The sequence below is a fragment of the Notechis scutatus genome, chromosome 2 (assembly GCF_049901735.1).
Source record: "Notechis scutatus isolate UNSWTSFEM ecotype Mainland chromosome 2, rNotScu1.2, whole genome shotgun sequence".
NCBI lineage: Eukaryota > Metazoa > Chordata > Lepidosauria > Squamata > Elapidae > Notechis > Notechis scutatus.
The window spans coordinates 15,362,731-15,387,232 of NC_142010.1; the positions used below are offsets into that span (position 1 = coordinate 15,362,731).

General features: G+C 40.3%; 2 protein-coding genes across 10 annotated transcripts in view; one reads left to right on the top strand and one right to left on the bottom strand.

The window, feature by feature from the left end:
- LOC113432332 (uncharacterized) overlaps positions 1 to 24,502 on the top strand; it is a 149,987-nt gene that overhangs the window by 88,121 nt on the left and 37,364 nt on the right.
- The window catches only part of LOC113427510 (uncharacterized), a 124,972-nt gene continuing 102,428 nt past the window's right edge, over positions 1,959 to 24,502 (bottom strand). For 2 of the 9 annotated variants that reach the window (XM_087953444.1, XM_087953452.1), the window contains one exon: positions 19,271 to 20,854. In XM_087953444.1, the coding sequence (XP_087809570.1) occupies positions 19,287 to 20,854 (1,568 nt within the window). In that variant the 3' untranslated portion in view covers positions 19,271 to 19,286. The other 7 variants (XM_087953447.1, XM_087953445.1, XM_087953450.1 and 4 more) reach the window with 7 other exon arrangements.

Consider the following 24,502-nt stretch of genomic DNA (forward strand, 5'->3'; position numbering starts at 1 on the left):
TGCAGCTCATCCAGGATGGCACATCAATGCGAGCTGTGGCAAGAAGGTTTGCTGTGTCTGTCAGTGTAGTGTCCAGAGCATGGAGGCGCTACCAGGAGACAGGCCAGTACATCAGGAGACATGGAGATGGCCGTAGGAGGGCAACAACCCAGCATCGGGACCGCTACCTCTGCCTTTGTGTGAGGGACAGGAGGAGCACTGCCAGAGCCCTGCAAAATGACCTCCAGCTGGCCAAAAATGTGCATGTGGCTGCTTAAACAGTCAGAAACAGATTCCATGAGGGTGGTATGAGGGCCTGACGTCCACAGGTGGGGGTTGTGCTTAGAGCCCAACACCGTGCAGGACGTTTGGCATTTGCCAGAGAGCACCAAGATTGGCAAATTTGCCACTAGTGCCCTGTGCTCTTCACAGATGAAAGCAGGTTCACACTGAGCACATGTGACAGACGTGACAGGGTCTGGAGATGCCGTGGAGAACGTTCTGCTGCCTGCAACATCCTCCAGCATGACCGGTTTGGCAGTGGGTTAATAATGGTGTAGGGTGGCATTTCTTTAGGGGGCTGCACAGCCCTCCATGTGCTCGCCAGAGGTAGCCTGACTGCCATTAGGTATGAGGTGAGATGAGATCATCAGACCCCTTGTGAGACCATATGCTGGTGCGGTTGGCCCTGGGTTCCTCCTAATGCACGACAATGTTCGACCTCATGTGGCTGGAGTGTGTCAGCAGTTTCTGCAAGACGAAGGCATTGATGCTATGGACTGGCCCGCCTGTTCCCCAGACCTGAATCCAATTGAGCACATCTGGGACATCATGTCTCGCTCCATCCACCAACACCATGTTGCACCACAGATTGTCCAGGAGTTGGGGGATGCTTTAGTCCAGGTGTGGGAGGAGATCCCTCAGGAGACCATCCGCCACCTCATCAGGAGCATGCCCAGGCGTTGTAAGGAGGTCATACAGGCACGTGGAGGCAACACACGCTACTGAGCCTCATTTTGACTTGTTTTAAGGACATTACATCAAAGTTGGATCAGCCTGTAGTGTTTTTTTTTCCACTTTGAGTGTAACTCCAAATACAGACCTCCATGGGTTGCTAAATTTGATTTCCATTGATAATTTTTGTGTGATTTTGTTGTCAGCACATTCAACTATGTAATGAACAAAGTATTTAATAATATTTCATTCATTCAGATCTAGGACTTTTGTGTTCCCTTTATTTTTTTGAGCAGTGTAATTTTTTTAAAGTAGAAGTTCTTCTTAATTTCATCTTATTTTGGTCCCCATTGATTTCCTAAGATCTTCCTGATTGTTCATTGGCAATGTTAGCACACTGGAGTGGTTTTCATTCTGATACCCTAAAGGTAAAAATAAAGGTTCCCCTCACACATATGTGCTAGTCGTTCCCAACTCTAGGGGGCGGTGCTCATCTCCGTTTCAAAGCCAAAGAGCCAGCGCTGTCTCCGTGATCATATGGCCAGCATGACTAACTGCTGAAGGCGCACGGAACTCTCTTACCTTCCCACCAAAGTGGTTCTTATTTTTCTACTTACATTTTTACATGCTTTCAAACTGCTAGGTTGGCAGAAGCTGGGACAAGTAATCGGAGCTCACTCCATTAAATGGCACTAGGGATTTGAACCGCCAAACTGCCAACCTTTCTGATTGACAAGCTCAGCTTTTTAGCCACTGAGTCACCATGTCTGATTCCCTGGAGTATGCTTAATTTGGGAAGGAGGAAAGGAAATAAATAAGTCAGAAACATCATTTCTTGCCATTGTAACTTTGAATGTTTGCATAAACAATTATTGTAAATCAAGGACTAACTGGGTTGGCCAGTAGTCTGCCTAGCTAGGGGACCTTAATATGCATCCACATTTCCCTACCACTGCTTTCTCTTAATAAAAACGTCATGGTTCCAAGTAATGCACCCAACCAATTCAAGACTCTGAGGCCTTGGCTTCCTCAAAAATCCAGTTTATTGGGTACATCATATTGACATGGTCAAAGGTGAAACCAACATTCAATAATTCCTATGGTTTTGGTATAAGTAAGGATACTGCCCATCCATCTTGTGTCACAGGTCACGTTAACCAACCAAGCAGATGATGAACTTCTCAGCAGTCCCTCCTGCTGTTGCTAGGGCATGATGATTTGGCCTTGGTTCTCAGGAGTCTTACTGTTTTTATGTCTGGCACATTGGATAAAACATTCTACATTCCATAAATCCCCCTCCCCCCATAAGTATAGAAACTAAGAAACAAAGTAAGAACAATATGGCTTCAGCTAGAGTCATATTGAGAGTTGACACTACTTGCTTTAATGCTCCCTTTGTGGAGGAAGCTTGGAACAGACACAAAGGTATGCATATTTCCACAACACTACAACTATTCTGCATTTCAATAAATGAGTTCAAGCAGCATTCTTTTTTCACAACTATGTGAAAGAAGTTACCATGGCACTGAAAAAAAAGATAACTGCAAAAGAAGTAAACAGTGTGGCCACGCAGCTGTGAAGGCAAACAAAATTCGGGGATGCATCACCAGATGTATCACCATAAAGAAAAAGGAGACACCATTTGGAAAACTGTGTCCAATTCTGGAGACCTCATTTTAAAAAAGGTATTGATGTGATTGTGTCGAGATGAGCAACGGGAGGGAAGGGAAGGAAAGATCACCACAAAGTTAGGACAAAGAGCCCAAGAGTTGCATTTTCTAATTCAGCATCACTATAACTCCATTCTCCTTATGGTTTTCTTTCTCAGTTATTACTTGCATTACATCATGTAAAGCAGGGTGGAAAGGCAGATTGTGACAATAGTAAGAAAAGTGGAAACAATAGTAAGGGATTTAGGACTAATTGCATTTCTGCCTGCAACTCTACTCTAGTGGACATACTCATCAGAGGGAGTTCCTTAAAATGATTAGGGAATCTGCACCACTTAAATATTGGCAGCCACACATCACTTTCAGGCAAATGATAACCTTTATCTCCACTGATGCTCGTGTGTGCTTTAAACCTCCTACTTAGCAAAAAAGCTGAAGAAAGGAGTGAAGATTCAGAATTAGAATCGAGCTGGAAGGGAAATTGGAGCTCTTCTAGTCCAGCTCAGGTAGATCTTATATCATTTCAGACAAGTGTCTGTACAGTCTCTTCTTAAAAATGTCCAGTGATGAAGCAACCACAATGTTTAAAGGCAAGCTGTTTTCCAGTGATTAATTATCCTCACTGTAAACAAATTCTAGGTTGCTTCTCTCCTTGGTTACTCTCCATCCATTGCTTCTTGTCTTGCCCTCTGGTACTCTGGAAAAAAATGACCCCATCCTCTTTGTGGCAGCCTCTCAAACACTGGAATACTGCTAGCGTGCTCCTGTTTAAGTAATTGTCACATCTATTCGGACTCCCAAGATCCCTCTCAGAGTTACCATTTTTGAGCCAGATTTCATGTAATCTGTTTTTTCCACCCAGGTGTAAAATCTTTTTTTCCTCCACATTAAATTTCATTTTGTTAGATTCTACATTGTCTCATTTGCATCAGAAAGGCACAATATGCATACACATAAAAATCTATAGACATGGTGGGTCAGAATGCAGTACTACAGGCTAATTGCCCACAGCCAGGAGTTTGATCCTGATTGGTTCAAGATTGATTCAGCATCTCATCTTTTTTGAGGTCAGTAAAATGAGGACCCAGATTGCTAGGGACAATATGCAGACTTTGTAAATCTCTTAGAGAGTGCTGGAAAGCATTGTGGAGTGGTATATAAGTCTAAGTGAAATTGTTATTACTATATAGTTTCTCCTGAGTGTGGATCCTTTTATGAGAAGACAGACTACGATTTCGAGCAAAACTCTTTCCACATTCCATGCACCGATATGGCTTCTCCACTGTGTGGATTTTTTTATGGGAAACAAGGTAACTGCGCTTAGCAAAGGTCTTTCCACACTCAATGCATTTATATGGTTTCTCCGCTGTGTGGATTCTTTTATGGGAAGCAAGATAACTGCGTTGAGCAAATTTCTTTCCGCACTCTACACATTTATACAGCTTCTCCTCTATGTGGGTCATCTTGTGGGAAATAAGATTACCTCTTTGAGCAAAGGTCTTTCCACACTCCATGCATTTATATGGCTTCTCCCCTGTGTGGATCTTTTTGTGGATAGTGAGTCTACTATTCAGAGCAAAGGTTTTTCCACACTCCATGCATTTATATGGCTTTTCTCCTGTGTGGATCTTTTTGTGGATAGTGAGTCTCCTACTTAGAGCAAAGGTCTTTCCACACTCCATGCATTTATACGGCTTCTCTCCTGTGTGGATCTTTTTGTGGATAGTGAGTCTACTGCTCAGAGCAAAGGTTTTTCCACAGTCCATGCATTTATATGGTTTCTCTCCTGTGTGGAGCTTTTTGTGGATAGTAAGTCCTCTGCTATGAGTAAAAGTTTTCCCACACTGCATGCATTTATACGGCTTCTCCCCTGTGTGGATCATTTTGTGGGAAATAAGATTATCTCTACGAGCAAAGGTCTTTCCACATTCCATGCATTTAAATGGCTTTTCCCCCGTATGGATCTTTTTGTGGATAGTAAGTCTACTGCTCAGAGCAAAGGTCTTTCCACATTCCATGCATTTATATGATTTCTCCACTGTATGGATCTTTTTATGGATAGTAAGTCTAATGCTCAGAGCAAAGGTCTTTCCACACTCCACACATTTATATGGCTTTACTCCTGTGTGGATCTTTTTATGGGAAGTAAGGTAACTGCGTTGAGCAAAGGTCTTCCCACATTCCATGCATTTATACGGCTTTTCTCCTGTGTGGATCTTTTTATGGGAAATAAGATTACCGCTTTGAGCAAAGGTCTTTCCACACTCCATGCATTTATATGGTTTTTCTCCTGTGTGGATCTTTTTGTGGATAGTAAGTCTACTCCTCAGAGCAAAGGTCTTTCCACACTCCATGCATTTAAATGGATTTTCCCCCGTGTGCATCTTTTTGTGTATAGTAAGTCTACTGCTCAGAGCAAAGGTCTTTCCACATTCCATGCATTTATATGGTTTCTCTCCTGTGTGTATCATTTTGTGTCTTTTGAGTCCAGTGCTCTGAGTAAAGGCCTTTCCACACTCCATGCATTTGAATGGCTTCTCCCCTGTGTGGATCTTCTTATGGGAAATAAGATGACCACTTTGAGCAAAGGTCTTCCCACACTCCATGCATGTATACGGCTTCTCCCCTGTGTGGATCTTCTTATGAGTAATAAGATGACCTCTTTGAGCAAAGGTCTTTCCACACTCCATGCATTTATATGGTTTCTCTTGTTGGGGAAGAAAGCCTTGCATCGGTGCATCAGTGGAAGATGAGCTTTCCTGATTCCAATTATTTGACTGGTTTCTTTCATGGCTTTGGAATTCCAGTTGAATTCCAAAATTCTCGATTCCATTGTTAGCATTGATCACTTGGAACAGTTCACAGGAATCTTGATTCTCCTGCCTATTATTACCTTCAAAGCAAAAGAAAATGATAAGGTCAGAGAAAAAGATCAAAGTGTAGAAAGTCAAGTGAATTTCCTTCTGAGTTTCTCCAAAATTCTATTATGTATTTTGCATGCATACAGTGATTTGATATAGACATGATTTCTATATCCATGAGTCATGAAAGCTTTGAAAATATCTAGAAACATCTCTTTCTTTACAATTATCTATATATATATGCAAATCTCACTCAAAGTCAGTTTTGACTTAGGGAATAATCAGCAGTAACATCCAAGGAGGAATTAAGCCTCCCATTGGCTTTTAAACGTTCTTCGTGTTGAGATTGCAAAGGTTGGGAGGCTTCAAAAATGGCTATTTCACTGCCCAAAGTCCCATCAGCTTGCAAGAGCTCTTTGGTTGGATCTGGTACCAGCTTCAGTTTGCAGAAAGAGGAGGCCTAAACTACTTCAGTGTGAGATCACGCAAGACCAGTAGTGCAAGATCTCAGGCTACTAATCTCGCATGATCTTGCAGTGCAATACTTTCGACCTGTGTTTTTAAGAACTGAGGACTGCACGAGATCCAGGGCAAAAGTCTTTGAAAATGAAGAAGCCTACCATCTGTTTGAAAAGCATAATACAACAGTGATTGGTCTCATTCAAGACAACGATGAATCTGCATATAGACGGGAGGTTGTACAACTTGCCTCATGGTGCGATTGGAACAATCTGGAACTGGACACACTCAAAACCATAAAAATGGTGGTAGACTTTAGGAGAAACCCTCCTATACTACCACTTCTTACAATAGACGACAACACAGTATCAACAGTAGAGACCTTCAAGTTTCTATCGTATTTCAAGACTTAAAATGGACACCTAACATCAAAAATGTCATCAGAAAAGCACAAGAATGTTCTTTCTGCATCAACTCAGAAACCTCAAACTGCCCAAAGAGCTGCTGATACAGTTCTACAGAGGAATTATTGAGTCTGTCATCTGCACCTCTATAACTGTCTGGTTTGCTTCCGCAACCAAACAAGACAGACACAGACTTCAATGGATAATTAGAACGGTAGAAAAAACAATTGCTACCAATCTGCTTTCCATTGAGGACCTGTATACTGCAAGAGTCAAAAAGAGGGCTGTGAAAATATCTAGACCCTTCACATCCTGGACATAAATTGTTTTAACTTCTACCCTCAAAACGATGCTATAGGGCATTGTACACCAGAACAACTTGATACAAGGACAGTTTTTCTCTGAATGCCATCACTCTGCTAAAAACTAACTCTCACAACACTGTCAAACTATTTACTAAGACTGTATTACTATTATTCTTCTCATACTTCCTATTACCTATCTCCTCCCACTTATGACGATAACCTTGTTGCTTGTATCTCTTTGATTTGGCCAATAAAGAATTCAATTCAATTCAAGGCCTTGGTTAGCAGAGAACAGAGGCCTAAAGTACTATAGTGCAAGTTCATGTGAGATTAGTAGTGTGAGATTTCCCACTACTGATCTCATGTATCTCTCACTACTTTAGGCCTCTTTTTTCTGCAAATGCACCAAAGCAGGCAAAGGAACAGATTTAGTTTACTTTATTGTCATTGCACCTCGTAAAACGAAATCAAATACCATCTTCAGTCACATCATGACCATGAAAATAAATACAAACACACATCCTTCATGCTCCACACATTGAACCGAAAATGCCTGACACTGCACCAATACTGCACTATATGGTAGAATTCAAAAGAGCTACTGCCCTGGGATAGAAGCTGTTTTTCAGCCTATTTGTCCTTGTTTATAATATTCTGTACCGTCTGCCAGATGGTAATAGTTCAAAAAAGGGGTTCACAGAATGAGATGGATCTTTGAGAATGTTTTGAACTTTCTTAAGGCAGCGGGAGCTATAAAGCTCTTCCAAAGAGGGGAGAGGGCAACCAGTGATCTTCTGGGCAATGACGTTAACCCTCTGGAGTGCTTTCCTATCTGCCACTGTGCAATTGGCAAACCATACAGAGGTGCAATAAGATACTCTCTATGGTGCAGCGGTAGAAGGTCACCAGCAGTTTTTCATTCAATAGTTGTTTTCTGAGAAGCCTCAGGTAGTATAATCTCTGCTGGGCCCTTTTGACCAGTGCTGCAATGTGAGCACCTCAGTTCACCCCCAGAAACTTAAATCTGGCCACTTGCTCCACTCGATCTCCATTGATAAGCAAGGGCTGGATGTCTGATCTCTTCCTTCTATAGTCCACTATAAGCTCCTTAGTCTTATTGGTGTTGAGGACCAAGTTATTGTCTCCATACCATGAAACAACCGGTCCCCCTCATCTTGATAGGCAGACTCATCCCCCCTCCGCCCGCTGGAGATGAGTCCCACCATGGTTGTATCATCTGCAAATTTAGTAATGGTATTACTAGTGGAAATGCAGTCATGCACATAAAGAGAGTAGAGTAAGGGACTCACTACATCACTGCAACGCAACGCAAGACCTGTGGGGTGAGGTGGGTGGGGTGAATGTTGTTGCAGCACCTCTGTTGTCATTCATAAGTGTGAATGATGGCCGTGGTGCTGCAACATTCGTAATTTCAGGATTGAGTCTTAAGAACTTGGGAGTGGGCTAGACCATAACTGGGAATTTAGTGAACTGTCATAACTCGGGGATTACCTGTACCCCAGGATGCTCTGAGTCATACTGCATGAGACCTTTGTTCTTGAATTCGATTGGGAGAATACTCTTCCATGACCTGAGTGTGAAAGTTCTGTTCTCATAAAATTTGGGGAGGTTTCAGAGGACAAATGATAACACATTCTTCTCACATGACCTCCACATAAAAGCAACCGCATCCTTCTCAGCCTCCACAGATAAGTTCAAATAGAAATGGAACAATACAGATAAGAAATGGCCCAAAACCATCTAAGCAAAGAGACATTGACTCTTTCCTTCCTTGGAGTACCAGAAGGCCAGATACTTTCCTTTTCCCTTTGAGGAGACGATATCTGATTAGTGATTTTTTAAAATAAAAAGTAACTACAATCAGTCTTCTTGAACTCTCTGATTTGGGACTAGAAAACTCTTACCCAGAGAGACCACATTCCTATAGTTTTCAAGCATGACTTCGGAATGCAGCGCTTTTTGGTCAGAATCCAGCTGAGACCATTCCTCCTCCGAGAAATACACAGCCACCTCCTTGAAGGACACAAGACTCTCCTGAACATGGAAAAAAAGAACAAAACAAGAGGATTCAGAAGATCTGTTCATCTTCAGCAATGATTTAGAAGAGAGGATAGAAGGGGAACCCATCAAATTTGCAGACAAGACCAAATTGATAGGAATATCAACACTCCAGAAGATAAGCTTGAGATAGAGAAGGATCGACAGATTGGGCCTCATTTAAGAAAATGAAAAACAACGTTGAAAAATGCAAGGTTCTACATTTAGGAAAGAAAAACCAAGTGCACAGGAATTGAATAAGTGATACCTGGCTCAACAGTAGAAAGTACAATAGGTATCTTGGGATCGAAGTGGACAATCACTGACACCCCCTCCCCCCCAAAAAAAACCCCAAAAGAATCATAGGCTGCATTAAGAGGGATAGAATCAAGATCACATGAAGTGGTAGTACCACTTTAAAATGCATCCAGTTTTGGTTGCCAGATGTAAAAAATATCTTGAGACTATAGAAAGAGTACAGAGAAGAGCAACAAAAATTATTAGGGCCTTCGAGTCTAAAACATATAAATAATGGTTGCTGGAATTGGGTATGTCTAGTTTAATGAAAAGAAGAACTGGGGGGGGGGTTACATGATAGCAGTGTTCCAAGATGGAATGGATGGATTCAAGGAAAGAATCAACCTATAATTAAAGAGAAATTAACTGACAGCTAGAACAATTAATCAGTAGAATGACTTGCCTCCAGAAATTGTAGATGCTCCAACACTGGAGGCATTCAAGAAGAAATTGAACAGCCATTTATCGGAAATGTTATAGGGCTTCCTGTCTGAGCAGGGGGTTGGACTAGAAGACCTCTAAGATCCCTACCAACTCTATCCCATTTCTGGATCAACTGATCTATCGCTCTGTCTATCATTGATTGATCTAGTAGTCTGAGCCATTGGCTGAAAGGAAGAAAACAAAGAAGAGAAAATTCCCTGGGAAACTAATTTCTCAGCCTTTGCAAAGCAGGAATATTTGATCTCCTAATCAAGGCACAAATCAGAGGATTGGAAATTATTTTGTAGCCCAAAGTACCTTGATTACATCATCAAAACAGCCACTCCCTTTGGATTTTAATAGTCTGCTTTATTTTTTAATATGATTTGCTTATTCTTCAACTATGGGTTATAAATAAGGGTTCTAAAAAATGGTAATGTAGCCATGTGAGTATTTGGTTATTTTTCATTAGCCTTGCACAATTCCAAGTAAAAGAATAACAACAAAAAAATGGGTCACTAGCAGTCCCTGCCACTGTGGTATGTTTATTCTGCCCTCCATGTTGTGGAAGAACACAAAAATAATCCAGGCCAAACAAGGGGGGAAAACAGAAGGAGAGAGCACTCTGCACACCCGGTTCATTTCCTGAAGGGGGAAATACAAATTTAATAACTTTTCCCTTTCTTACTTGATTTGGGGATTCAACCGTTGTTTGATCTCCATCATTAAAACCAGAAAACTTCGTTCTTTTTTTCTCTGTAAGGAATAAGTAATTTCAAAACGCATAATTAACAAAATAGGAGTTCTATAAAAGAGAAGAAAGAGGTAAGACAGATGGGTAATCTGAGCATCTTCGATTACCTCCTAAGGTGTCCCGACTTGGATCTTCCCAAGGGATCCTCCTGAAAAATAACTCCTGAGGGGGATTTGATGGATTCTCCTTTCCCTCAGGATCTCTGATCTCCATAGTGCAACACTTCAAATAGGAGAAAGGAAAAAAGAAACAGAATTAATGTATATCACAAAATAAAGTGGAACACAATATCCAGAACACAATCTCAAAGCCCCCAATATCCATCAACATGGTTGAGTGAGAAAACAATCGAACAATGTTGTACAAGAATTGGTAGGACATCGCCACATATTATGAATGTCAGGGAAGTTTGAGAAGGAGGGGTGAGCTTCCTAAAGTGTCTCACCTGCAACTGTACCTGCTCCTTCTGCTCCTCCGCCTGGCTCAGAAGGAAGCCTTCCGCCAGGGCCACCACCTGGGAGCTGGTCTCTGCTCCACACTCCCGCACCCAGTCCTCCATCTCTGGGGGTAGAAGGAACAGGAGCTGCTCCAGAACAACCAGGTCCAGCATCTGGGCTTTGGTGTGCTTTTCCGGTTTCAGCCATCGCCTGCAAAAGTCATGGAGTTGGCTGCAAAGTCCTCGGGGACCCTCAGCCTCCCAGTATTGGAGGCTCCTGAAGTTGCAGGGCTGGACTTCTAAAGGGAGGATGGTTTCCTCCTCCAGGATCTTCTGCCCAGGTCTTGTCCAGATCTCCCCACTCTTTCCAGGCTGAACATCTGAAGAGCCTTTTCCGCTTCCTTCCTTTGCAAAACGTTGCGCCTCCATCTTTTCTCTCTCCTGCAGAGCAACTTAAAATGGGTCCAAGGACTCTTGTCGACCTCCAGATGCTTTTTCCTTCACAGGATCATTTCTGGGGCCGGGCCGCAGGACGGATCCCTGAAAATTATTTCGCTCTTTTTTTCACCCAAGAGAAAATTTTGGCTTGCAAAGATTTCAAATGACTTCGAGTTTCTGTATCTGAGATGGAAAGAAAAACCAACTCCAAGAATTAGAAAGTGGAATTCAGTCCTTGAACCCCCTTCCCACAACCTGCCCGGAGCCCCAAGTGGCTCATCCCAGCGCAGGGTCCACCACCCCCCCCCAAGTAGGGCCAGGAAGGAGGCAGATGGAGAGGCCGGCCCACTTCTCTCTCCCTCTGGAGACAGGATCGGGGCCTCGAAGAGTCTGGTGCGAATCCTGCCTACTCCTCGCCCGGCTTGGCTTCTCTCCTCTCCTGCTGGGCCTCCGCAAAGCTGACCCTCCGCTCCCCCCACTAGGGGCTCTTCCCCGGGCACGGGACAGGAGGGGACGGACCCACAGCGCCTTTCTGTTATCCCCGTTTCCCCCTGCATGGAGAGTGCGGCTGGAGAGCATGGGATCCGAGGTTGAAGGCGGAGGTGGGCCGGGCGCGGGTCTTTCCCTCCTCCGCCTCCCTTTGCTCGGGAACCGCCCTTCCCCCTCACCTGGGGCACGTCTGGATCTCTCACCGCCACTCTCACGCAGCATCACCGCCGCCTGCGGAGCGAGTGCGGCAGGGTAGAACAGCAAGCATTTGTGATGTCACTTCCTTCTAGGCCTTTCCCCCCCCTCCCCTAACAAAGCCAGCTGTGACATTCGCCTTCCAGTGGACCAATGGGGAAGGTGCTGGAATTCCCTTCTCTTGGGGAGGTCGCCCCCTGCCGAAAAGTTCCAGGATCGTAGAAAGGGCGGGAAAGAGGAGCGCGTCTGAGGGGAAGGGAGAGAATAGAATAGAAGAATAGAATATTTTATTGACCAAGTGTGATTGGACACACAAGGAATTTGTCTTGGTGTAAATACTCTCAGTATACATAAAGAAAAGGTACATTCATTAAGAATCAAGAATACAAAAACATACAAACATACAACACTTAATGATAGTCATAGGGTACAATCAACAATCAAATCATACTAGGAAACAGTCAAGTGGGAGGGGATGGGTGATAAGGAGTGGTGAGAAGATTAACAGTAATAGTAGTGTACACTTTGTAAATAGTTGGACAGTGTTGAGGGAATTATTTGTTTAGCAGCCCAACATCTGTCCTGTTGGATTGCAGAACCAAACCAGACAGTTATAGAGGTGCAGATGATAGACTCAATAATTCCTCTGGCGGGGATGATGGGCTTGGGAGTAGGAAAGGCACCTCTGAATGACTCCCTGCCCATCGCGGGGACCCTGAACAAAATGAAAAAAGAAAACCAGTTCCAAAATGGAGGAAAAGCTGACACTTCTGGATATTCCGGAAATTTTACCTCATAACGGAGCTCCTTAATTTTATTTATTTATTTATTTTATTTATTTGATTTGCCAATTGTTTACAAGATAATAAGTATAAATGTATACATAGTTGTGAATACATGAAATGGTTACATATAAGAAAAATAAAAGAATAAGAGAAACAATAGGACAGGGACGGTAGGCACGTTGGTGCGCTTATGCACGCCCCCTACAGACCTCTTAGGAAAGGGGTGAGGTCAATAGTAGACAGTCTAAGGTTAAAGTTTTTGGGGTTTGGGAAGAAACTACAGAGTCGGGTAGAGTATTCCAGACATTGACCACTCTATTGCTGAAGTCGTATTTCCTGCAATTACAGAGCTTGGGTCATCAACAAGGAAGAAGGTAAAATGGCATTTCACCTCTGACTAGAGAAAAGGTGGAGTTACACAAGAAAGAAAGGAAGCTTGTGGAGAGGGAATATAAAGCTAAACCACGGTGAGGAAAAACAGTTTCAACTCAGGAGGACCTGAAATATGCCCCTCACCCCAAGCACATGCGAACACTTTAGTGTATTAGTAATTTTTAATGCAACGAAAAGAAAGAATTGTATGCATGTTTAGCAAGTAATGACAACACTGATAATTTTGTTTGTTACCGTTATACCGTTTCCTAGCATCTGGCATACCATAAAGACAAAAACATGGCCCTAATACTTGAAAAGTATCCTTTGCCCATGCATGTGTTTCAACTTCTGTTCATTCTGAGTCCTTGTTTGAAAGACAAATTGTTCGCCCTGAAGCTTTTTGCACACATTCTACATTGACATCTGTCATTATTCCATCACATCCTAAGAGGTCTTTGGCCGAAAAAGGTTCCCTGCTTCTACATTCATCTTGGTTGACTCTGGATCTTAATTTGACACAGTGGACGCAAGTTGGACTGAAGGCTCCTTGGTGCCCTCTGAGGTTGGTTGGTGCACTGATGATGTTCCCTATTTTGGCTAATGAAATGTCTGCAACAACACAATCAAGCTCAAGAGCACCAAGGACCCCTCATTTCAACCATGAGCTACAGGTTGTAAGCATTGGACTTTTTCCCTTCAACCGAAAAGAATGAACTTCTGAAAACCAGGTGTCTCAAAAGGAATCCTTTATTGAAAGGGATTTTATCTCAACACTAGGCAAAGCAGAGTCTAAGATATCCCCAGGCATACAGTCATAGATAAAGGAAGTTAGAATCCCTCCCCTTATTCAGATGTGGATTTAGTCAAACAAAGAACCAACATGTTAATTCCCCCCTCCCCTTCTCTGGGAACGTATCTTAGCAGAGTTCCCAGGAGTGACTTCCAGAGCTGGAATTTTTAATGGTTCCTTCTCATCTTGTTATCTCTTCAAGGGGTGACAAGTTTCTGGACATCTGGCTCCACTCCTCCAGTTGTATATCATATGCAAGTTATATAGAATCAATATAGGATTTAATATATTCAGTTACATCAAAAAGGATTACTTGTACCAATCCCCCCTTCTTCTTCCATTGAAGAATGGCAGATACATGGATCTGACACACGTTTTCTCCTCTATTGGCACGTTGGATTATTGAAAATGTTCCCATTCACATTTCTCAGCGTTTCATCAGGAAGGACTGAAGATATTTTCAAAAGTTCTTAATTTCATATTATTTTGGTCCCCATTAATTTCCAAAGATCTTTTTTCCCCAGTATTTTTTTATTTTTTACAAACATATCGTTGTGTGAACATTGTGGCACCAGAGTGTCTTACATTTTAATACAAATAAAACAATATTCTTCATGTTTAATACAGTTAGCAAACATAAAATTTTGACAGTAATACACATTTTGTTAAATTATGTTTCATTCTTTGGTTATTCAATTTTCAGTATGTTATTTTTATGCCAATCTCCATATTCTAAATGTCACTTTTTTATTATGAATAGTACTCATATTTATTGTGTTTAACAGACTTATATGGTTTTTAATAGTACACAGATTTATATTGAATTATTCAATTATAATCTTCCATTGTTGATCCCTTTTCTAATCTTTAATTATGCCACTAATATTTAAAAAATATCCCCTTTCTAATCACATTTTAATACAAATCAAATATTTATTTTTATTTATTTTGATTTGTCAATCGCTTACAAGATAATAGGTATAAGTATATACATAGTTATGAATACATGAAAAGGGTACATATAAGAAAAATAAAAGAAACAATAGGACAGGGACGGTAGGCACATTGGTGCGCTTATGCACGCCCCCTACAGACCTTTTAGGAAAGGGGTGAGGTCAATAGTAGACAGTCTTAGATTAAAGTTTTTGGGGTTTGGGGAAGAAACCACAGAGTCAGGTAGAGTATTCCAGACATTGACCACTCTGTTGCTGAAGTCGTATTTCCTGCAATCAAGTTTGGTGCGGTTAACCATGAGTTTGTATCTATTGTGTGCTCTTGTGTTGTTATGGTTGAAGCTGAAGTATTCATTGACAGGTGTCATTGTGATGTATGATTTTATATACCATACTTAGATCACACCGAAGACAGTGTAATTCAAGTTTTTCTAGGTCTAGAATTTCAAGTCTGGTGGCATAAGGTATTCTACAATGAGTAGAGGAGTGGAGAACTCTTCTTGTGAAATATTTCTGGACTTTCTCAACTGTGCTAATGTCAGATATAACATATGGGTTCCAGACTGATGAACTGTATTCGAATATTGGTCTAGCAAATGTTTTGTATGCTCTAGTTAGTAGTGTGATATTACCAGAGAAAAAGCTACATAGGATTAGGTTAACAACTCTTAATGCCTTTTTGGCTATGTAGTTACAGTGGGCTCTAGCACTTAGATCATTAGAGATGAGTATTCCAAGGTCCTTTACAGAGCTTGGATCATCAACAAGGTCTTGACTATACAGCTTGTATTTTATTTTCTGATTCTATTTGCCAATATGTAAGACAGAGCATTTATTTGTTGAGATTTGAAGTTGCCATTTGTTTGACCATTCTGATACATAGTAAGATCTTTTTGAAGGGTAGCAGTATTGTCTGTGGTATTGAACAGCTTTACATCATCAACGAAGAGAACGCAGTTGTTCTTGATATGATCAGAGGTCATTTATGTAGAGTATGAAGAGAATTGGTCCTAAAACACTGCCTTGGGAGACCCCACTATTGACAGGGACAGAATTTGATAGGACACTCCCAATTTTGACCATTTGTTGTCTGTTTGATAGGAATACTTCTAACCAGTTATGCAGTTGTCCAGAGATACCATAAGATTTTAGTTTTAGGAGTAGTTTGTTGCGTACCACTGAATCAAAGGCTTTACAGAAGTCTATGTAGATTGCGTCTATTGATTTGCCCTGATCGAGTTGTGTAGTCCATATGTTTTTGCAGTGTAAGAGTTGCAGATTACAGGATAGTTTTTTTCTGAATCCAAATTGTTTATTGGAGAGTGAGTTGTTTGTCTCTAAGTGGAGGATAATGGATTGGTTAATAATTGATTCCATGACTTTACAGGTGACACAGCATAAGGAGATTGGTCTGTAATTTTCAACTAGGTTGGGGTCTCCCTTTTTGAAGATGGGGATGGCCGTGGCTTTTGACCATAGGTTACGCAAGGAGCTGGTCCTAAAAGATTTTTCAAAGACTATACTTAGAGGTTCTGCTATGGCGGTGGATAGCTTTCTTTAGAAGTAGGCACATATTCTATCCGATCCAATAGATAGAGATGGTTTTAGATTGCGTAGTGCTTTTTCAACATTGTCTTCTGTAAAATCGATATGTATTAGATCATTGTAGTTTACTGTGGTTCATACTGGGCATGATCCATTGCTGTTTACAAATACTGAGCCAAAGAATGTGTTAAAGATGTTGGCTTTAATGGTGTCGTCGTTGCAGTCTTTACCATTAGGTCCTATCAGGGGTGGGGTGAACCTTGAGTCTTTTAGTTTGTTGTTTACAAAATTGTAAAAAGCGTGGGTGGAATTGGTGCGAAGGTTTTCCTCTTGTTTAATGTGATAATTGGTGCATTCAGTCTGTATCTGGTGGCATAAATTTTTGTGTCGGCTTTTGAAATAGGCAACGTGACCAGATTTGTTTTTCCGCCAGAGTGATCTCTTTTTGGATTGAAGTTTCCTTATTGTTATGGGTAATGTTTTTTTGTTTGCTTTGGAAGTTGTTGTTGGTACATATAGTTTGATTACTCTTTTGACTTCAATTAAAAATATGTTGTAATGGTCTTCAACAGTATTGCATCCAGTGAATAGAGATTGCCAATCAAGGGATGAGAGATCGTTGTCTATAAGATCATAGTTGCCTTTTTTGAAGTTATAATTGGGGATTAGATCATTGTGATAATTTTTGTGTGGGCATATGTTGAGACAAAAGTCAATCATATTGTGGTCACTGTTGGAAAAGGGTTCTTTAGTTTGTATTCCGTAAATTAAATTCAAACTATTGCAGAAGATGAGATCGAGGCAGTTGTTATGTCGATCAAATTCTGCATATCATTCCTTTTGCTACAAATAGAATGTTGATATTCATATTTGTTACATTTAACAAACTTATCTACTGTAGTTCTACCAATACACATTTATATTAAGTTATAGTCTTCGATTGTTTGATCATTCCATATTTCAATGTTATTTTTATAACCCTCACAATATTATTCAAACCTATTCAAAATTACTATTAAAATTCTAAATTCCCTTATTACCTTGTAATATAAAAATACATGTTCCATTAATCCCCCTTTCTCTAACTTCCAACCCTATTTTAACTTATCTCACTATTGTTTTTAAGAAATGTTCCCTTTTTTATAGATCATCTCTCATCAGCTTTAAAGATCATTAACTGATCATTTGCAATTTTAGCACACTGGAGTGGTTCCTGATTCTCTGGAGTATGCCTCATTTGGGAGGGAGGAAGGATGGATGGATCTTCAAAGGTTGCTTAATAAATTATTGTAAATAAGAGACTGCCTGGGTTGGCCAGTAGACTGGTTAGCTATGAGAGCTTAATATGCATCCACATTTCCCCTTACACTGCTTTCCCTTAATAAAACTATGTGTGGTGGTTCCGAGTAATGGTCCCAACCAATTCAAGACTCTGAGGCCTTGACTTCCTCAAAAATCCAGCCCTTTTTGTGTCACAGTTAATATTACCCAAGCAAGCAGATGATGAACTTCTTGTCCTGCACATTGGAGGAAAACATTCTACATTCCATAAAGCCAAATCCCGCACCCCCCAATTATGGCAACTAAGAAACGAAGCAAGAAAAATCTGGCTTCAGCTAGAGTCATTTTGAGAGTTGACACTACTTGCTTTCACACTCCCTGTGTGGAGGAAGATTGGAACAGACACAAAGGTATTTCCATAACACTAGAACTATTCTGTATTTGAATAAATGAGTTCAAGCAGCACTTTTTTCACACAACTACGTGAAAGTTGGCATGGGAACAATAACTGCAAAAGTAAACATGGCCAGGCACATGTGAAGGCAAACAAAATTCTAGGATGCATCACCAGATGTACCACCATCAGCAAAAAGGAGGTCCTATCCCTCTACATAAGGGCTTTAGTGAGACACTATTTGGAATGATGTGTTCAGTTCTGGAGACCTCATTTTAAAAAAGATATTGTGAGTCCAAAGATGGGCAACATGAGGGAAGGCAAGGAAAGATCACCACAAAATTAAGACACAGAGCCTATGAGTTAGATTTTCTAATTCAGTATCACTCTAACCACATTCTCTTTATGATTTTCTTTCTTGTTTATCTTGCCTTCTGAAGGTTTGGGGAAAAATTAGATGAACAGAATTGGAAGGGACTTTGTAGGTCATCTAGTCCAACCGCTCACTCAAGCAGGAGACCCTACACCATTTCTAACAAATGGCAGTCTAATCTCTTCTTGAAATCCTCCTGTGATGCAGCTCCCACAACTTCTGAAGGAATCTTCTGTTCCACTGGTTGATTGTTCTGTCAGAAAATTTCTCCTTCTTTCTACGTTGAATCTCTCCTTGATCAGTTTCCATCCATTATTCCTTGTCTGGCCTTCAGGTGCCTTGGAAAATAGCTTGAACCCTCCTCTCTGTGGCAGCCCCTCAAATATTGGAAGACTGCTATCCTGTCTCCCTTGGTCCTTCTCGTCACTAGACTAGCCATGCCCAGTTTCTGTAACCATTCTTGTTTTAGTCTTCAGGCCTTCAGCTTAGCTTCTCTTCTTTATACTTCTTCCAAAGTTTCAACATTTTTTTGTAATGTGATGACCCAAAATAGTTGCAGTATTCCAGGTGTGGTCTTACTAAGGCTTTATGAAACGCTACTAATACTTCATGGGGTTTTGATTCTATGCCTCTGTTTAAAAAACCAAGGATGATATTAGCTTTTTGGCCGCTGCTGCACACAAGTAATTCATGCTGAAGTGATCATCCATTCAGACTCCAAGGACCCTTTCACACTTACTATTTTTGAGCCAAGTTTCAGGTTTTTCCTGGCCAGGTGTAAAATCTTACTTTTCTCCATATTAAATTTCAATTTGTTGGATTCAATCTTGTCTCATTTGGATCAGAAAGGCACAACATACACATAAAAATCTATAGAGACATGGTGGGTCAGAGGTTAGAATGCACTACTACAGGCTAATTGCCCGCAGCCAGGAGTTTGATTCTGACAGGCTAATGGTTGATTCAGCTCCCATCCTTCTGAGATGGGTAAAGATAGATTGCTGGGGACCATAGGCTGACTTTGTAAACTGCTCATAGTGTGTGGTAAATCATTGTGGTATATAAGTCTTAAGTGGAATTGCTATTGCTATATAGTTTCTCCCGAGCATGTATCCTTTTATGAGAAGATAGATTAGTATTCTGAGCAAAGCTCTTTCCACATTCCATGCATTTATATGGCCTCTCTCCTGTGTGGATTCTGTTGTGGTACCTAAGTCCACTGCTCTGAGCAAAGGTCTTCCCACACTCCATGCATTTATACAGCTTCTCCCCTGTGTGGATCATCTTATGGGTACTAAGATGACCACTTTGAGCAAAGGTCTTTCCACACTCCATACATTTATACGGCTTTTCTCCTGTGTGGATTATCATATGGGAACTAAGATAACCACTACGAGCAAAGGTCTTCCCACACTCCATGCATTTATATGGTTTTTCCCCTGTGTGGATTATCATATGGGAACTAAGATAACCACTACGAGCAAAGGTCTTCCCACACTCCATGCATTTATATGGTTTTTCCCCTGTGTGGATTATCATATGGGAACTAAGATGACCATTTTGAGCAAAGGTCTTTCCACACTCCATGCATTTATATGGTTTTTCCCCTGTGTGGATTATCATATGGGAACTAAGATTACCACTTCGAGCAAAGGTCTTCCCACACTCCATGCATTTATACGGCTTCTTCCCTGTGTGGATCATCTTATGGCGAATAAGTTTATCTTTTCTAGCAAAGATCTTTCTACACTCAATGCATTTATACGGCTTTTCCCCTGTGTGGATTCTCATATGGGTACTAAGATGACCACTTTGAGTAAAGGTCTTTCCACACTCCATACATTTATATGGTTTTTCCCCTGTGTGGATTATCATATGGGAAATAAGATCACATTTTTGAACAAAGGTCTTCGCACACTCCATGCATTTATACGGTTTCTCCCCTGTGTGGATCATCTTATGCGAAACAAGACGAAATCTTCGAGCAAAGGTCTTTCCACACTCCATGCATTTATACGGCTTTTCCCCTGTGTGGATTCTCATATGGGAACTAAGATGACCACTTTGAGCAAATGTCTTCCCACACTCCATACATTTATACGGCTTCTCCCCTGTGTGGATCCTTTTATGGGAAATAAGATTATGCCATCTTCTGAACGTGTTACCACACTCTCTGCATTTGTAGAGCTTCTCCCCAGTGTGAATCCTTTCATGGAAAGTAAGTTGCCTACTTTTTCTAAAACATGTTCCACATTCCAAACATTTATAAGGCTTCTCTTTCATATCAATCACTTTTTGAGATGTAAGGAACTTATTTCTAAGAGAAAGAATGAATGTCTCATTGTAATTTTGTCTACTGTGTCTTCTCATAGCATCTTCTCCATTGTCTTGGCTTAAATAGTGTTCTTTTACTTGTAGTTTAGTTTTCATTGGCTTCACACTTTTCCCATTATATTTTTTCCTTATTTCCTCTTGCTGGGCATCTGTGGAAAATGAGCTTTCATGATTCCAATTATTTGACTGCTTTCTCACATGGCTTTTGAATTCCGTTCGAATTCCAAACTTCTCCCTTCCATCTTTAGCAGTGATCATTTGGGACAGTTCACAGGAATCTTGATTATCCTGTCCATTATTACCTTCAAATCAAAAGAGAAATGAAAATGATAACAAGCTTAGAGAAATAGATCAAACTGCACAAAATCAAGTGAATTTCCTTCTGAATTTTTCCAAAGTTCCATTATGTTGAACATTTGCCTTTTACAGTGCTGTGATATAGACATGATTTCTAAATTGATGAGTCCTGAAAGCTTTGAAAATATCTAGAAAACATCTGTTTCTTTACAATTATCTATATATATGCAAATCTCACTCAAAGTGTTTTGAGTTAAGGAATAATCAGGGGAAAATCCAAGGAGGAATTAGGAGAAATCTTAAGATTTATTGGGTGGGTTAATTTCAGCAGAGACCTTTGATTAAAAATAACACTAGAATGGTAATGAACATATTAGAATACTATGAGGCACACCCTGGAAAGCAAATGGCAATGGTCTTTCTCGATGTGCAAAAAGCGTTTGATAATGTCAATTGGCAGTTCATTATATAGCAATTAAAAAGTATGGATTTCAGCGACAAATTTATCAAAACAATTTGGACAATCTATTCAATCTAGGCGGCTAGCATAATACTAAATGGTGATAGGACAGAAACATTTAAGATCAACAAGGGAGTAAGACAGGGATGCCCATTGTCACCGCTACTCTTTATCCTTACATTAGAGAATTTATTGGAGAATATTAGGAAAAATAAAGAAATTAAAGGGGCTTTAATTAGAAAGGAGCATTATAAAATACATGCCTTCGCTGGCGATATAGTATCTTTCTTGGAGGATCTGGAGGACACCGGAGTAGAATTAATAAAAGAAATAGAAGAATTTGGCAGTGTTGCGGGACTTAAAATAAATAAAAACAAAACAAAGATGAACAAAAAAAAAAAAAAGAATTGGAAGAAAAATTGGGAATGCAAATTGTCAAAAAAATAAAATATTTAGGCATTTGGTTAAACCAAGGTGTTCATCAATTAAAAAAGATAATTATGATAAGTTAATGACACAAATTAAAAAAGAATTAGAAATATGGGGGAAATTACAGTTATCGTTAACGTGGAAAATTGCGGCAGTCAAAATGTCCACACTACCAAAAATACTGTCTCTTTCAAACTGTACTGGTGAAATTGGACAAATTTTTTTGGGGGGAGAATTAGATAAAACAGTCATTAAATCAATTTGGGTGAAAAAAAAGCTAGGATAAAAATGAAATTACTGCAGGACAAAAGAGAAAGGGGTGGCTTTAGACTCCCTTACTGGGAAATGTATTACCAGACAGCAGCTATGGTATGGATTAAGGATTGGATTAATTTGGAAAACAAAAGAATACTGCTGATAGAAGGCCACGACTTGCAAAAAGGGTGGCATAGCTTTTTATAGGATGGGAAAAGCAAGCAACATTCATACTTCCAGAAACACCTGATCAGAGACTCAAGAATTCGGATATGGAATAAAATTAAAAAGAATCACTATGATAAAATACCAAGCTGACTGTCAACCATGGAAGCACAAATTTAATCCAACGTAATGGATCTGGCTAAAATGAGAAACTATAAAGATGAACAAGGAAGGCTGAAAACAATACAAAAACTACAGCAACAAAATATACAAATTTACTGGTAGCCATACATACAAGTTCAGGTGAGGAAAAATAAACAAAGAATAATATGGATTTTAAGTGGGAAAACACCAATTAGATGCAATTACACAAGGAACGGGGAGTGGGGGGAATGATTTCCAAAATATATAATTTTCTATTGGATTTTAAGATGGAAGAGGAGGTGGTAAAGGAGACAATGGTGGTATGGGTGAAAAATGTTAGCCACAATATAGATTTGGAACATTGGGAAAAAATGTAGGGACTAAATTACAAATTAACTATGTCTACAACGTACAGGGAAAACCTATACAAAATGTTTTAAAGGTGGCACCTACCCCCTGCTAGACTAGCAGAAATGTTTAACCTAAGCCCAAATTGCTAGAAGTGTAAGAAGGAAAAAGGTACTTATTTTCATATGTGGTTGACCTGCCCAGAGGTCAAGAAGTATTGGAACATAATTCGATTGTGGCTAGAAGTAATAAAACAAAAATTGAACCCAAACCAGAACTATTTCTATTAGGCATAATAACAGAAAAATATAATAAAAAAGACAATATTATGTTACATATTTTAACAGCCGCTAGAATTTCTTATGCACAATTTTGGAAGCAGGAAGATGTACCACCAGAGGGTGTTGTTATTAAAAAAAAAATAGATTGTGCAGAGATGGGACAGGTTAACGATGAAATTAAGAGATAAAGAAGATTTGACATATTATAGTGCCTGGGACACCTGGTATAGTTTAAGAATAAAAAGAAATCAAAATGGCAATTAAATAAAGAATAAGAAACTATGTAAATACTTATACCTATATCTATATTTATCTATATTTATTTATCTATTACTCTGAAACTAAATAATGAAAGAAATATGCAACAGTAATGGAATAACGATGTGTGTGTGTGTGTGTGTGTGTGTGTGTGTGTGTATATATATATATATATATATATATATATATATATATATATATATATATATATATATATATATATATATATGGATCTTTGGTTATTCGGGTTTTCTCCGCGTAAGATTGGAAGTATCTAGGCAACGTTTCGATGAAGTCTCATTCATCATCTTCAGGCTTCTGTCTTCAGCTCTGTGCTTCTCAGAGTGATGTGAGCTTGCAGCTGCTTCTTCCTTTTAACTGCTAGTGGGGTGTGACTTGATTGGTTGGGGGCTTGGCTGTGTTCTGATTGGGTGGGGGTGTTCTCATTGGTTGGGGGTTTGGCTGTGTTCTGATTGGTGGGGGGTTGGCCATGTTCTGATTGGCTGGAGGTGTGTTCTGTTCAGGTGGGGGCTTGGTTGTGCTCAGGTTGGTCTTAGTTACTGGGGGATTTGAGCTGGTGAGCTGTGATCTTGCTGTTTGGCTTCGAGTTCGTGGTCGTGCTGCATCTTCATGGTGGGGGTCAGTTCGCTTTATGTATGGCTCAGAGGGGTTTGAAGTGGATAGTGATGCAGCTGCAGTGCGGCTTCTGGTCTGTGGTCGTGTCTCATCTTCTGTGTGGGTGTGAGTCTGCTTTTTACTTGGAAGTGTGGTGGTGGCATCTTGTGTGGCCCTCGTGGGTGTGGGTCTGGTGTCATTCATCATGTTAGGCACTCGTCTGTTCATGAGGGCGGGTTTCCAAATGGCTGGTAAGCGGGAGGTGTCATCTCTTTTATTCATGCTGTGTGGGCGTTTTTCTATCTCTATGGCTTCTCTGATTATTCTGTTGTTGAAGTGTTGTGTTTTGGCGATAGTTCTGGTATTTTTAAAGTCAATCTCATGTCCTGTGGCTTTGAGGTGTTGGACCAGGGAAGAGGTCGGTTCTTCTTTTTTGATTGAGTTCTTATGTTCTTCAACGCGTGCACTTATTCTTCTGTTAGTTTGTCCAATGTATGTGGTGGGGCAGGCGGTGCAAGGGATTTTGTATACTCCTTGGTTTTCTAACTCGATTTTGTCTTTAGGGTTTCTTAGGATGGTGGATATTTTTAGGGTTTCTTAGGATGGTGGATATTTTTCTGTTTGTGCAGAATGCTGTTTTAATGTTGTGTTTTTGGAGGATCTTGCTGATTTTGTCTGTAGTGCCTTTTATATATGGG